Genomic DNA, 14,470 nt, shown 5'->3' on the forward strand with positions numbered 1-14,470 from the left:
TTTTACTTGCTTTGGGTAAAAGGTACAGAAGCCTGAAGACCCACACCACTAGGTACAGGAACAGCTTGGGTTCTTAAACCAACCTGCAGAACCTTAAAGATAGACACAAAATGCTAGAGTAACTCAGCGGGTCAGGCAATATCTCTGGAGAAAAAGGATGGCTGACATTTTGGGTCGGAGCCCTTCAGTCTGAAGAAAGGTTCGACCCAAAACGACACCCATCCTTTTTCTCCAGAGATGTTGCCTGATCTGCTGAGTTACTCCAGCACTTTATGCCTATCTTTGGTATAAACCAGCCTCTGCAGTTTCTTTCAGCACTGCTGAACTTTAATCCTACCTTGGCAACAGAAAATTTTGGATCACCACTTGCACTGCCATGGACATGTTTTTTCTAACTGTGTTTTGGACTGATGTCTTGTTTTTGAGTACTTTTCTTTTCACTGCCTTGTATAATTTATGTATCATTTATATTTTGTGTGTTGTCTGAATCTATGTGACTGTGATGTTGCTGCCTGATCTTCTGAGTTACTCCAGCACTATGTGTTTTGGTGCAGATTTTCACTGTACCTGTACTTCACTGTAACTTGTGCATTTCATAATAAAATCAACCTGATTGCAGGAGGGGCAAGGAACTGCAGATGCTGGTTTACATAAATAATTCACAAAGCTGTGAAGTAACTCAGCAGTTCAGGCAACAACTCTGAAGGTCACAGATAGCTGACGTCGTATTTCAGGTTAGCTGAAGAAGGGTCCCGATCTGAAATGCCATCTATCCATGTCCTCCTGACTTGTAGCCTGACCCATTGAGTTACCCCAGCATTTTGTGTGTGGTTTTTTTTAATGCAGGATGTATGCACAGAAGAAGCCAGGAATAATTATTGTAAAATGCCACAAGGATAAAGCTACTGAGGTTCATTATTTTTTATTTTTGACAGAATTTGGATGGAATCTATCTATCTATTATTATATAAAAGTCTGTGGCTGCCGCCTGCCGTCCATCCGTCCAGCTGGCGGCTGCCTTTCTTCCTTTTGATTGCCTTCCCACACAGTGGGAAACTTTGATTCTGCTGTGTGGGGATGTTTTGTGTTAAACTCTATAGTGTGTTGAGTCCTGTTGATTTTTATTGTATGGCTGTATGGGAATTCATTTCACTGTGCCATCTGGCACACGTGACAATTAAATCTATCTTGAATCTTGAATCCTATCAGCTTCCAACACACTTCAAAACAAAGTTGCAAGACAGGAACACTCTGAACTTTTCACCTCAATGGGATATCACAGCAAGTGCTTCAACAGGAGGGGGAGGGCCAATTGGTATTGCAATTGGAACTGCTGCAGCAGGCAGGGAAGGTGCAATTGGAATTTTTTTTCAATCCACTGCTGAGGGAGGCAGGGGAGTGCTGGAATCTTACATTTGGGAACGGCTTCAGTTCCGTTGGAGGAGACGGGTGCATGGTGGAATATTGGGTTGGGGGATCGCACCATTGGGGAGCAGACCCAACGGGTCTGCACTTGGTCTAGTATATTACTAAAACTCTCATCTTGTTTGGATGTCTGCCTGTCTGCATGCGTGCGTGTGAGATCCTGAAATTATGCCAAAACATTACACGATAGAGCTAAAATTGTTGCACCACCTTACAATTGTCCTGTGGTGTGTTTTCAACAAGTTTCGTTCAGATTGATGTTATATTTTACAAGTTATTAACATTTTTAGCTTTACTAAATCCAGTTTGAGAAAGATTCAGCAGTGGCAGTTAGAGCTATGACATCACAATGGGATCTAATTTACATTGTCCGTGAACAGTCTTCCAGCCCACAATGACATCAGAATGGGTTCAGCAGCTTCCACCTCAAGGGGCGTAGGGAGGGAGAGAGGTTTTAAACTAAAATCAATTTTAATCAGGCGCAGCATGGACTTTCCATCGCGGAGTGGCCGAACCCTTGCCGGGGGTCGCCAGAGAGGAGTGCTCCGAATGCTGGCCTGGTGTCGTTCACAATATGGGACTGTGGTCTGCGGAGCTTCTAGCCGTGGGCGTGGCATGGACTTACCATCCGGAGCCTGGGATCCCTCATCGGAGAAGAGCTCCGACCGCCGGCCTACGACCTATAACATCCTGAAGTTGCGGACTCCGGTAGGAAAGTGCCGATTCGGGACCTCCAAGCCGCGGAGTGTTTTTCACCGTCTCGACGTCAGTTTAGATCATCCTGACGAGAGGGCCTGTACATCGAGGGCTATCTGTGGCAGTGACTACGGAGGGTCTATGACCCCGACCATGGGTGAACAAGGGAGGAGGACTGGCTGAACTTTGTTGCCTTTCACCACAGTGAAGAATGCTGTAGTGGATGGGGGGGGGGGGATGGAATAGGGGAGATGTTTCATTTACAAAAAAAAAGTTCCAGAACTTTCCTCCGATGCCCCCCCCCCCCCCCATCCCCCCACCCCCCACGTGGGAATGATTGATTGAGCGCCGCCCCCCCCCCCCCCCCCCCCGGCCCTCCCCCCCACGTGGGAGTTATCATTGTGGGTGGGTGCAATAGGGGAGAGGATTAATTTAGAAAAAAAATCCAGGTGGGGGGGTGGGATGGGGACGAGGTGAGCGCCTCCCAAGGAGAGGTAGGGAGAGGTGAGGGAGGGTGTGGAGAAGGGGAGAGAAGAGGGAGGGTGAAGAGGAGGGGGTTGGAGTGTTCGGGGATGAAGGAAAATGAGCCGCTGCTGTGCATTTGAGTGGTGGAATATTGAATTGGGGGAATGGGTTACGTTGGGGGATGGTGTGAGTGATGGCATCTTACATTGGAGGACAGGTTGCATTGGGGGACCAGGCCTCCCGTGGGGGCAATGGGTGAGTGGTCGAAAGTTGAATTGGGGGAAGGGGTTGCGTTAATGCAGTACAGGTGCACAACCTTTTATCCGGTGTTCCAGAAACCGAAAAGCTCCGAAAACCGGCCATTTTTTCCAGATGTCGTCTGCGCACCAAAGCTCGCGTTTGGCGCCAAACTTGACCCAAAACGACCCACGGTCAACCCAGGTCTGTACTACTGTAGCGGCTGCCTCCTCCCTGGAGACCGGGAGACGCTTAAACATCTGTAAATCATTGCTTAAATGTTAGTCAGTTAGTTTGGAGGGCTTTTATGTGAAGGGGGGTGAAGGGGTAAACTTTAATTCTTAGTCCCCTACCTGGTCGGAGAGGCGGGGAGCGGTCAATGCCTTACCGGGTCGCCGTGCAGTAAGCTCCGCAGCGCTGTGGCCGTTGGGGCTGCGGGCGGCGCCAGTTGTAGCTCCGACCCCGGCAACTCTACCCCTGGCTGCGAGGCGCTCCAAATCCAGCGCGGCCCGCGGCCGGACGCCCCAGCTCCGCGAATGTCGGGAGTCGGCGGCATCGCAGCGCTGGGAAACCAGCGGGGAGCGGGCAATGCCTTACCGGGTCGCCGTGCGGCAAGCTCCGGAGCGCTGTGGCCGCCGACACACAACATCGCGGAGCGTCGCTGGATTTGGAGCCGCGCAGCCAGGGGTAGAGTTGCCGGGGTTGGAGCTCCAACCGGCGCCGCCCGCGGCCGGACGGAGCCCCCAGCTCCGCGGCTCCAAATCCAGCGACGCTCCGCGATGTTGTGTGTCGGCGGCCACAGCGTTCCGGAGCTTGCCGCACGGCGACCCGGTAAGGCATTGCCCGCTCCCCGCTGGTATCCCAGCGCTGCGACGCGGCCGACTCCCGACATTCCCGGAGCTGGGACGTCCGACCGCGGGCGGCGCTGGATTTGGAGCGCCTCGCAGCCAGGGGTAGAGTTGCCGGGGTCGGAGCTCCAACCGGCGCCGCCCGCGGCCGGACGGAGCCCCCAGCTCCGCGAGGTTGGGAGTCGCCGACCAGGTAGGGGACTAAGAATTAAAGTTTCCCCCTTCACCCCGACTCCACCACCACCACCATAAAATCCCTCCAAACTAACTGACTAACATTTATGCAATGATTCTCCCGGTCACCCGGGAGGAGGCAGCTGCTCCAGACTTTTCAAGCCGCCCGCGCTACCTACCTAATCTACGCTAAAAATCTTCCATTCTGAAATCCGAAAATGTCCGAAATCCGACAAGTGTCTGGTCCCAAGGCTTTCGGATAAAAGGTTGTGCACCTGTATCTAACTTTGTGTTTGTCATGGCTGTACCTGACTGGATGAGTCACAATTGTAATGTTCCTGCCAAGTTTTCTCATTAGTTTGTCAAAGGGCAAACTTATGTCTGACTCCTTCAGTTTCTTGGATTTTTTGTCAAGAAAGTTGCTAAAGAAAAGGGTATATATATATATTTAAACTCTGCAACAGATTTTATAACACTCTGACTTTGCAACTCTCAGAATATATTTGTGATCTAGCCCTGTAGATAATTTCCATGTAGATAATGTAGATATATATATGTTATATATACATATATAATATTCATACACCATGCAAATCATCTCCAAGGCTGCATCACAGATATATTCTGAGAGTTGAAAGTTAGATATCAGGGATAGGTCCAACGTAGGCCTGGAACAGGGAAGTTCGACATACCCTTCTAAGAGGCAGGCATAGCTGGGGCCTATATGAGTGCCCATAGCTATGCCTTGGATTTGGAGGAAGTGGGAGGAGTCAAAGGAGGAGTTGTGAAGAGTAAGGACCAGCTCCAGTCTGAAGAAGGATCTCAACCTGAAACATTGCCCATTCCTTCTCTCCAGAGATGCTGCTTGTCCCGCTGAGTTACTCCAGAATTTTGCTTCCATCCAAGAGACAAGAGACACGAGGGGCAAGAGACATTTATTGTCACATGTACTAATTGGTACAGTGAAATTTGTGGTCACCATATAGCCATACGAATAAAAAAGAGCACAGAACACGATAGTCTTTAACATAGACATCCCCACACAGCGGAATCAAAGTTTCTCACTGTGAGGGAAGGCACCAAAGTTTAGTCATCCTCCTCTGTTGCCCTCTGTTGTTCACCCATGGTCGGGGGGGGGGGGGGGGGGGGGGGGGGGGGGGGGGAAGCCGCCGCAGTGTAAATCAGCATCTGCAGTTCCTTCCTACACCTATCCATGTTCTCCTGATGCTGCCTGACCCATTGAGTTACACCAGCACTTTGCGTCTTTTATTTATAAACCAGCATCTGTAGTTGCTTGTGTTTATGTTATAAAGGCAATATCTATCTCAAGGTTATAAAGTGACCAGGTAACTGGGCAATTCCAATCTCCTGCAGTTTGCTTCAAGATGGATGACACTGGGCACAGCAGCATGAACCAGTAATTGTAAATTAATATGTGCTTAGGAAAATGAGCAATTGTAAGTGAGCTTGTGGAAAGTTAGCTCATAATAGAGATAAATTCCTCATTTGATGCAAGTTATGCCTTAAGGGATTGGAGCTGAAGCGACATCCATCTAACTGCTAATGTGCTAATAGTACTCAATTACCTCAGCTCATTTGCATTTTAATTCATGGATCTCAGAGCACACTGGGTCTAAGGACAACACAGGAGGGAGGAGAGGAAATGTGTGTGAATATGAATTAAAAGGAAGGCAGACAGCTAAAGAAGTATGTCACTATGATAGGAGGAAAAGTACAATTCTGAAAGTCTTTGTAAAGATTTATATGACATTTGAGCCTCTTAATTGTTTTAAGGTGCAGGTGCACAGGATACATAGATCATAGATCATGGGTGTCAAGAGTGCTTAAGTGTCACTTGCACCGGGACTGGAACAAATAAATTCTTGCTTGCTGCAGCTTTACATGCACAGTAAATGCAACCAAGAAAACCACATGTGCAGATCTGTGGTCACAGCTGATGCGCTCACTCACTTATGAACCCCTTCATAGATTAGTAAGAATTTCTTGACGTAGAGCTGTACCTCCATCATATTGTTTTTACAGATAACCCCATCCACTGATCCCTGAACCCATTTCAATTAACACTCTCCCAAACCCATAATCAACAGCTGCAGTCTCCCAACGTAATGGTCAACAATTCTAGAAACTCAAATTTAAAAAACCCAGATTATTACCTCCCATCCAAGACCGAGAACTGTAGACCCCCAATTCAATTGCTTCCATGTTCAGTATACAGTTGCAGAACTGTCAATTGAAGTTCAACTCTAGTCTTATAGAGCTCTAAACTAGCTTTTGAATATCTTTTATCAATTTCTATAATCTCATCAGACAATATACGTATTTCAATTTGAGTTTATTATTTTAATCCCGCGGAGTATGAAATAATTTGTCCACAAATATATGCCTTAAAAGCATCCCATACTGCACCATTGGACATTTCTTTAGTAGAATGTGTTAAGAAGAAAAAAACAATCTGATCTTTAATAAAATTAACAACATTTAGATCTTGAAGCAAAGAAGCATTAAATCGCCATTGTTTACTTGGAATTGGGTAGTTTGATTGATAGTTTCATTGGTGCATGATTAGAAATAGCAATTGCATCATACTCACATGCAGTGACCGATGAAACTAGCCGAGAATCTATTATAAAGTAGTCAATCCTAGAGTAACTATGAAATACGTGAGAGAAAAAGAAAATGATTTCTCATTTGGGTGTAAGAATCTCCAGACTTCTAACATTCCAGAGTCAAGTAAAAAAGAATTGATAAAACTAGCTGATTTATTTGGAAGCACATGATCAGATGCAGATCTGTCCATCGAGGGGTTCAAACTACAGTTAAAATCTCCACCCATTATTAAAAAGTGTTCATTTAAATTAGGAAAAGATGCGATTAACTGTTTAAAAAACTCAAGGTGATCAATATTTGGTGCATAAACATTCACCATAGCAACTTTTTGGTTATGAAGAACACCAGTAATCACCAAACATCTACCATATGGATCAGAAATTGTTTCGTAATGAAAAAACGGAATTCAGGAGTCAATAAAAATAGAGACGCCTTTCACCTTAACTTATGAATTTGAATAAAACTGCTGTCCTCTCCAAAACTTGAATAAAATTGTTGATTGTCGTCTTGCCTTACATGAGTTTCCTGAGCAAAGATAATCTGAGCATTTAGTCTACGAAGAACTTAAAAAAAAAATCTCCTCTTAATGGGACGGTTCAAACCATTCACATTCCATGAAAAGAAGAAGAACTTTATCCATGTTGTTTGTAAAAATCATGTGGAATGTAAAGGGTTAATTTCTTAAAGCATAATAGTTCATGATACTGGAAGAAGAAAAATCTAGGGCGGAGCCAGAAGTGACGACATTTCAGACATTTTTGTAGTTCAGATTCTGCACAGATGAGAAAAACTAAGCTAGAAGCAAAAGACTCCACCCATGCAAAGCCCAAAACTGACCAGTAGATAGTCAGTACGCTACCTAATCTCTTCCCTACCCCCATCTCTCCTAACGACAGCACCCAATGTAAAAATAAAGTATGTTTGCCACTCAGTAGCCAAAACAAGATTAATGTTATGGTTAAAAAAGTTAATGTTAGCAGTGGAACATAAGAGCTACTTCATATTATTTATCCAAGGTCAAAATTTGAAAAACAAGAACTGCGTTCACTTAATTTGTCTAAAGACGGGGGGGGGGGGGGGGATTCCTTCAATTTAAAAAATAGAAAAGCTAACAAAGAAAATCTTAAAAATTAATATATATATATAATACCATGACATTAAATTAACAGTATCTTAGAGAAGGTAAAAGTTGTTGTTTGATACCATCATACCAAAATTCTAAAAGGTAAATTAAAAAATAAACAACTCATCCAATTAAATGCTTAATCATTACAAAACAATTTATTGTCAAAACAGGAACAGTAAATCTCCAATTATAACTTAATCAGTTATCAATTGTTCCCGGTCGCGACTTCACCCTCATAAGCCTCCAGAAAGTTGGAAGCGTCTTGAGGATTGTTAAAAAATTGAATGTTGCCATTAAAGAGTCGTATACGCAGTCTTGCTGGATAAAGTAAGGCAGGGCACAACTTTTTCTTAAACAACCCAGATATTACATTATGGAACGACTTTCTTAATTCTAAAATCTCATAACTATAATCAGGAACAAACCAAAACTTGCATCCTTCATATTCAACCATGCCCAACTTTTTTGCTGCCTGGAGAATATTCTCCTTCATCTGCAAGAAGTGAAACCGAACAATCAAATGTCTCGGTTTATCTTGGGGACCAGATGTCTTCCCGATCCTGTGCGCGTTATCCAAAATTGGACAATTTTCATAGTGCTCGGTGTTGAAAGTCTCCTTTATCATTTTAGAAGCATATTTTATACCATTATCTCCTCTTGACCTTCCGGCAAACCAACAACGCACAAATTCAGTCAGCGGCTTCTGTTTTCCAGATCCATATTTTTAATCTTGTGTTGCTGGAGTGCCCGAGTATTTTCATTCATTCTCCGTTCCAGTTTTTCAATCTTCAAATATCTCTCCAGACCCAGGGTTCGCAAGTTATCAATTTGTTCCTTCTGTTCATGAAATTCATCTTGTAACATAATCAGCTTGCCTTGAACTTCCTTCAATTTGCTCGAAATTCCTTTCATCATTACTTCCAAACTGCAAAATCTTGTTTTCATTTCATTTTTCAGTTCATCGTTCGTTTTTGATATTGCTTCGAAGATACCAGTCAGAAGCTGTGCCTTTCCCACGCACCTTCCTTGGAGAAGCTCCTTTCCCTCTTGTCTCCATCCTTTACACGATTAAAGCATCAAAAAAGTGTTATCAACACTTTAAGTAAGGTTAGACCGTGCCTTGAAATCAAGTAATAACAAGTAACATTATAAGAGTGGTAAGTAAAGGTTAAAAGTTAAGGGAGCAAACAAATTTGCAACCTTACAGCATGGCACCACCAGGATAGTCCGCAACATTATTCACAATTATTTACAAGGTGTATGTGCATTTTGCCCCTAATTGACAGGGTTTTCAGATGTTTTTATTATTTGCTTGCAAATTGTATCTATGCTCTAGACACGCTGGCACCTCTTCACAGCTTGACCCAGCTCTGCTGAGAGCAATTTCAAATTGACCAAATCTCCCAGCAGCCCTGAAGCTTTTACCCCATTTTGAAGTCCCAGCCTCTCCAATTTTGCCAGGATTAACATGACAAGTCACAGTGAAATTCTTCGTTTTTCATACCCCAGGTTTGCAAAGAGTCGCCACATAAAGGGCTCTGACAAAGTTACAAAGTATCCCACACCAGGTTCTCCTTTGTTCTCCCCCCCCCCCTTTCCCCATCACAGCTGTTCCCCACACACTGGGCTCTCTCCCCCCCCCCCCCCCCCCCCCCACCTAATGGCAGATCCCCCACTTAGTATCAGGAGGTCTTGGTATGAGAACAGCAGCCCATCACATTATATTTGTCTAAAGCTATCTCCTCTGTTTATCCTCTAGTATGGCCTTAAGAAGAAGGAAGAAAAGGAAGCCGAGGAAAAGGCTGCAATGGAAGCACCAATAGAAGGAAGCTTGACTCGCCCAAAGAAAGCAATTCCTGCCGGCTGTGGAGATGAAGAAGAGGAGGAAGAAGAGAGTATTCTTGATACTGTCCTTAAGTATCTTCCTGGGCCACTTCAAGACATGTTCAAGAAGTAGTTTAAGAAAATAATACTTTATTTTGTAAATTATTTTAAGTTACATTAATGGGATTTACATATGTTTTGAGCATATATTAAAATACATTTCCTTTTTTCTCTGACTAGAGTAATTGCTTATACTCCTACTGCAATATAATTACAAAGATTTTTTGTGCCTCTCTATGATGTAAGCCATGGTGAGGGGGTTGACATGAGCATGAGGAGTCCAGGAGACCAGTGGACCTCATGTAAACTCCTAATCGTCTCTATTGTAGACTCCATATATGCTCATGTAATGCAGAAACTCTTAACCTCACAACTGGCAGTATTAAGTTGTGTTCATTGCAAAGCTTTTCTACTGTATTGCAGACTGTTTTGAGGTAGCCTTTTTAAGTTGCCATACTGTTAAATGTGTTGTGATGTATTACTTGGTTGTTGGTTGTTCCTGAAGAACTTGGGGTGGCATGCAGCTAGGCACCCTGCGATGTATGTGTGCAAGATCTGACAATTGTCACAGTGATTTCTACTGAGATTTTTAAAAGTTTTATGCAGTTAATTGTTTAGTAGCAAATATCTTGCATGATTTGCTAAAATGGTGAAATTGTATAATATATGTGGAAAAGCCTTTTGTTAAAAAATGACAATTTGCGATATAAGTTGATAATCTTCAAGTTGTAAAAAGTATCTATCATCATCATTGCTTTTTCGGTAAGGTATGAGGATCTCTCTGGTTTAATGTATAAAGGTAGCAGTATCATTTTCTGTACGTCACAAAGAAAATATATTTGCTTAAAAATAAAAAAAACAGACTGCCAATGCACTAAATTCTATCCAATTAGACCTTTAGCATTGAAATCCATTCGATGCTAATCATCAGTCCAAGGAACACAGTGCCCATCACATTGCTAATCCAAACCCCACCGCCTTTACACAATACAATACTAAAATGAATAACGTATTGAATTACTTGCTAATCATTCCTAAGTAATGAAGTGACCAAAGCTTTTTCTTGGAATTTGGGAGGGACTTTACAATAATCACTTTTCTTCTAATGTTAAACTATACATAGTTCAAAATGTGAACTGTTTTGTGTCTTTGGCTGTCAGAAACTTAGATGGGATGGAAGGTTTGGAAGGAAAGAAGAACTTTGGCAAATTGAGGCACATTGCAAGTCAACAGGTCAAAGACTGTTTACATAAAGTTACGGACTTGCATTGTTATTGACTCATGGGACATGGCTATCACTTGCAAGACATGTTTTTACTGCCCATCCCTAAATGCTCTTGAAAAGGAGATGGTGGTAATCAGCCACCATCCTGAATGGATCCTCTTTATGTGTTGAAGTTACTCCCATGGTCCCATTAGAGAGGATGTTCCAGATTTTGTTCTAGCGACAATGAATGTCCAAGTCATAATTCAGAATGACTGCCATCATGTTAAGGAAACTTCTTTCTTAGTCTGTTTAACATTTTGTAGCCATTAACCTAATATTTTATACGTTTGTAATTTTTTGTAATTTCTTATTACTTTGGTTACTCTTTGTAACGGAAACTATTTCTATTGTAGATCCTCGTGATCTATAATCCTTCACAGGTTTTCAGCAACATAATTAGTATATGTAGGAATGATACATTCTCAGTAATTAATGACACATTCAGCAGAATATTGCCAAATGGAAACTCTAACATTCCTGGAATATATATTTATTGGAATTAGAATTTCTCTCCAACAATGAATATGTGGTTTATATATCAATTTCCTTGATACCGGTCATAAGGTAAGACTTTGTTTAATAGTGTAATTAGATATTGCTTAATAATGAACCAAAACAGGTTAAATGATATTCTGCCAGGAGAATTTTTAAGAAAGTTGTATTTAAATCACTTTCACGACAACGAACAAGTAACATTAGATATACATTCCCCTTCAGTTGCACGCCAATTGCCAGTAGTTTAGATTAACAAGTGAATCATTGAAGTGATTAATACCCCATTCTATAGAACTATTCAGCAGTAAACTATTTATTAATAATTTGTTCAAAATGCTACTGCAGAGTGAAATTATTAGCAATTTGTCTCCAGATGTGGCACAGACTGATTTGTACTATAAATGTGGATCTTTCTTTAATGGTAAACTTTGCTACTTGTGTAGAACACTGTTTCAGCTCTATTGAATTGCAATAGATTAAAAATTGTGTTTCACCTGCATTTCATTTTACATCAGACCAAAGAGAGCTTTTTCTCTATGGACACACTGATTTAATTGCTTTCCATGGCATAAAACTAGTTTAAAATTTAGAGAAAATTAGTTTAAAAATCTCAGGTATTGGTTCTTGGATTTCAAACCACTATGCAGGAGAGTTGCTTGTGTTTGTGTTATGCTTGCTGTTTCCCACCGCAGTCCTACTAAAACAAAACCAGGTCTCCATTCAGGAGAATCCTAAGTTAATGTTTAAAGTTAATTTAGGGATGTTAAGCTTCTTTGTTTAAACTCTTTTTCAATAGTTAAAGCCATATCAGTTTGACTGCAATACTAAAAAGAAAATTGAAAGGAAATACCTTTTCCTAAAAAAAGGAGTGTATTCAATAATTTATACTTAAAGCCACAGTGATGTCTGTTTGTCTACGTGTGAAACTAATCATGCCGTTTAAACATCTGTCTAGTTTTCGACCAGTCTTTGTAACAGGGTATTTCGCTTGAGCTCACTTCTCATACTCATCAGTTATACTGCATAGCATTATCTTAACCATTTGGAAACGTGATCTGCTTTTTAATGTTGAAGTTCCATTGCACAACACAAAAGGTACACACAGTGTATGTAATAACAAAGAATATTTATGAAAGCCATGCTTGTCTTCAGATGTATGCGTCACTCAAGCTAATATTCACTAAGTTGTAGATGAAATGTGCGTACAGAGGTATAATCTTTACTGACTGTGAATTTAAAGAAAAGGCGCCACAAGTTTATAGATAATGGAAACTGAATGCCTTCAACCTTATTCTCAGCTGACATGCCTTTGCTTTTGATGGGAGCTATAGCATTGTTATTTAAAAGTACTCAATTCACTGTTATTTTTATTGGCTTTAACAAAGTCATTAGGCATAGCTCTGTGCTTTGCTTTAAAGCAGTGCCGACAAGTCTTATAATGTTACATGCTCCTTTCAGGAAATTATGTTGAAAAGTAAAATCATATCATATTCAAATTAAACTTTTCAACTTTTATTTCTGTCAGATGTTTTCTTGAAATGGTGCTGAACGTGGTGAGGTTGAATATATTCAGCAATGACACTTCTGCATAGCAAGCCAGAAAGGTTAGCCTTTTGCAGCCCAGCAAAACTTAAAATTCTGCCGCTCTAATAAATGAGAATGTAAACTGTGTCCATCTGATAGAAGACTGTAATTCCACTGCATGTCATAAATGTGCAAATCACTGTAGTACTGTCACGAAACTGGAGTCATAAATCTTTAAAATAAAATGGTTTATAAAAACTTCACTCTGCCTCCTCTTTGTAAGAACCTGAAGATTACAAAACCTGGAGATTTAGGGACGCATGGGAACACAAACACTTTTATATCTCTCCTGGAAAATGTAAAGAGATCACACAGGAACAGAATAGTCACATTAAAATGCTTTTCCTTTCAATTCCGTGATTTAGAAAATGGTTTAGCACTTATGTTGAGGCACCACAGTGGTGCAGCTGGTAGAGCTGCAGTCCCACAGCACCAGAGACCTGGATTTGATTAATATCTCGAGTACGGTCCATGAGGGGTGTGTAAAGTCTCCCTGTGACTGTGTGGGCTTCCTCTCATTTCCCAAAGACGTGCTGATTTGGAGGTTAATTGGCCTCTGTAAATTGATCCTAGCAGGGTGTGGGTGAGAAAGTGGGATAACATTGATCTACTATGTGGGTGATCGATGAGTAGCGTAAATTCTGTGAGCTGAAAGGCTCATTTTTTGCTGCGCCATTGTTTCTGGTGACATAACGGCACAGCTGGTAGTGCTGCTGCCTCACAGTGCCAGAAACCCGGGTTCGATCCTAACCTCGGTTGCTGTCTGTGCGGAGTTTGCATGTTTTCCATGTGACCCCATAGGTTTCCTCTGGGTGCTCCAGTTTCCTCCTACGCCACAAAGACATGCGAGTTTGTAGCTTAATTTCTCTAAATCTGCTCAAAGTGTATAGGGATGATTAGAAAGTAGGCTACATAGAACTGGTGTAAAGGGCAATGGATGGTTGGTGTGAGCTCGGTGAGCCATCGGGCCTGTTTCCATGCTGTATCTCTAAGCTACACTATTCAATCAATTCAATCAATCAAATTGCTTAAATGGAAATATGCAAGAACTGGAAATGAACTACTGGAAGGGTTTAAAAGGACAAAACTATGAACGTGGGGGCACAGGGAGGAAGGGTGAACATGCTGCAGAATGGGATGATAAACACATGATGATATGACAGACCAAGGTGGGGGTTGGATATATGTAAATATTTACTTTAATTGATCATAAATATTAAATTGAAAGCTGGGGTGATAAAATTGCACATTGACTTGAGCTGGGAGACCGTGTATCTCAAATCTGAATAAAATTACATCACGGAAACAGGCCATCTTGGAGTTTTCTATGTAGTAGTGTACCTCATCACGTTGCAAGCCTTGGTATTTGTGATGCTATGGGAAGCAAGAGAAGAGATTGTTGGGATTCTAATGGTGAGTTTTTCATTTTCATTAGCTCCAGGTGAATTACCAGAAGAAAGGAGGATATTTAATGTTGTTCCCTTATTCAATAAGTACAGTAGGGATCAGGCAGGAAACTTCAGGCTTGTGGGCCTTACATCAATAGTAGAGAAATTATTAGAATTATTCTGGGGAAGGGGATTTATGTTCACCTCAGAAGACTGATTGGAAGGAGTCACCGTGGTTTTGAGCTGGGAGACT

General features: G+C 41.9%; 1 protein-coding gene across 4 annotated transcripts in view; it reads left to right on the forward strand.

Annotated features, from left to right (window-relative positions):
• Nucleotides 1–13,030, forward strand: part of LOC129701688 (complexin-2) — a 245,248-nt gene extending 232,218 nt beyond the window's left edge. For all 4 annotated transcript variants that reach the window (XM_055643046.1, XM_055643048.1, XM_055643047.1 and 1 more), the window contains exon 4: nucleotides 9,359–13,030. In XM_055643046.1, coding sequence (XP_055499021.1) covers nucleotides 9,359–9,556 — 198 coding nt within the window. In that variant the 3' untranslated portion in view covers nucleotides 9,557–13,030. The remainder of the gene's footprint in view (nucleotides 1–9,358) is intronic.
• Nucleotides 13,031–14,470: the final 1,440 nt, after the last annotated feature.

The sequence above is a fragment of the Leucoraja erinacea genome, chromosome 11, assembly GCF_028641065.1.
Source record: "Leucoraja erinacea ecotype New England chromosome 11, Leri_hhj_1, whole genome shotgun sequence".
Classification (NCBI taxonomy): domain Eukaryota; kingdom Metazoa; phylum Chordata; class Chondrichthyes; order Rajiformes; family Rajidae; genus Leucoraja; species Leucoraja erinaceus.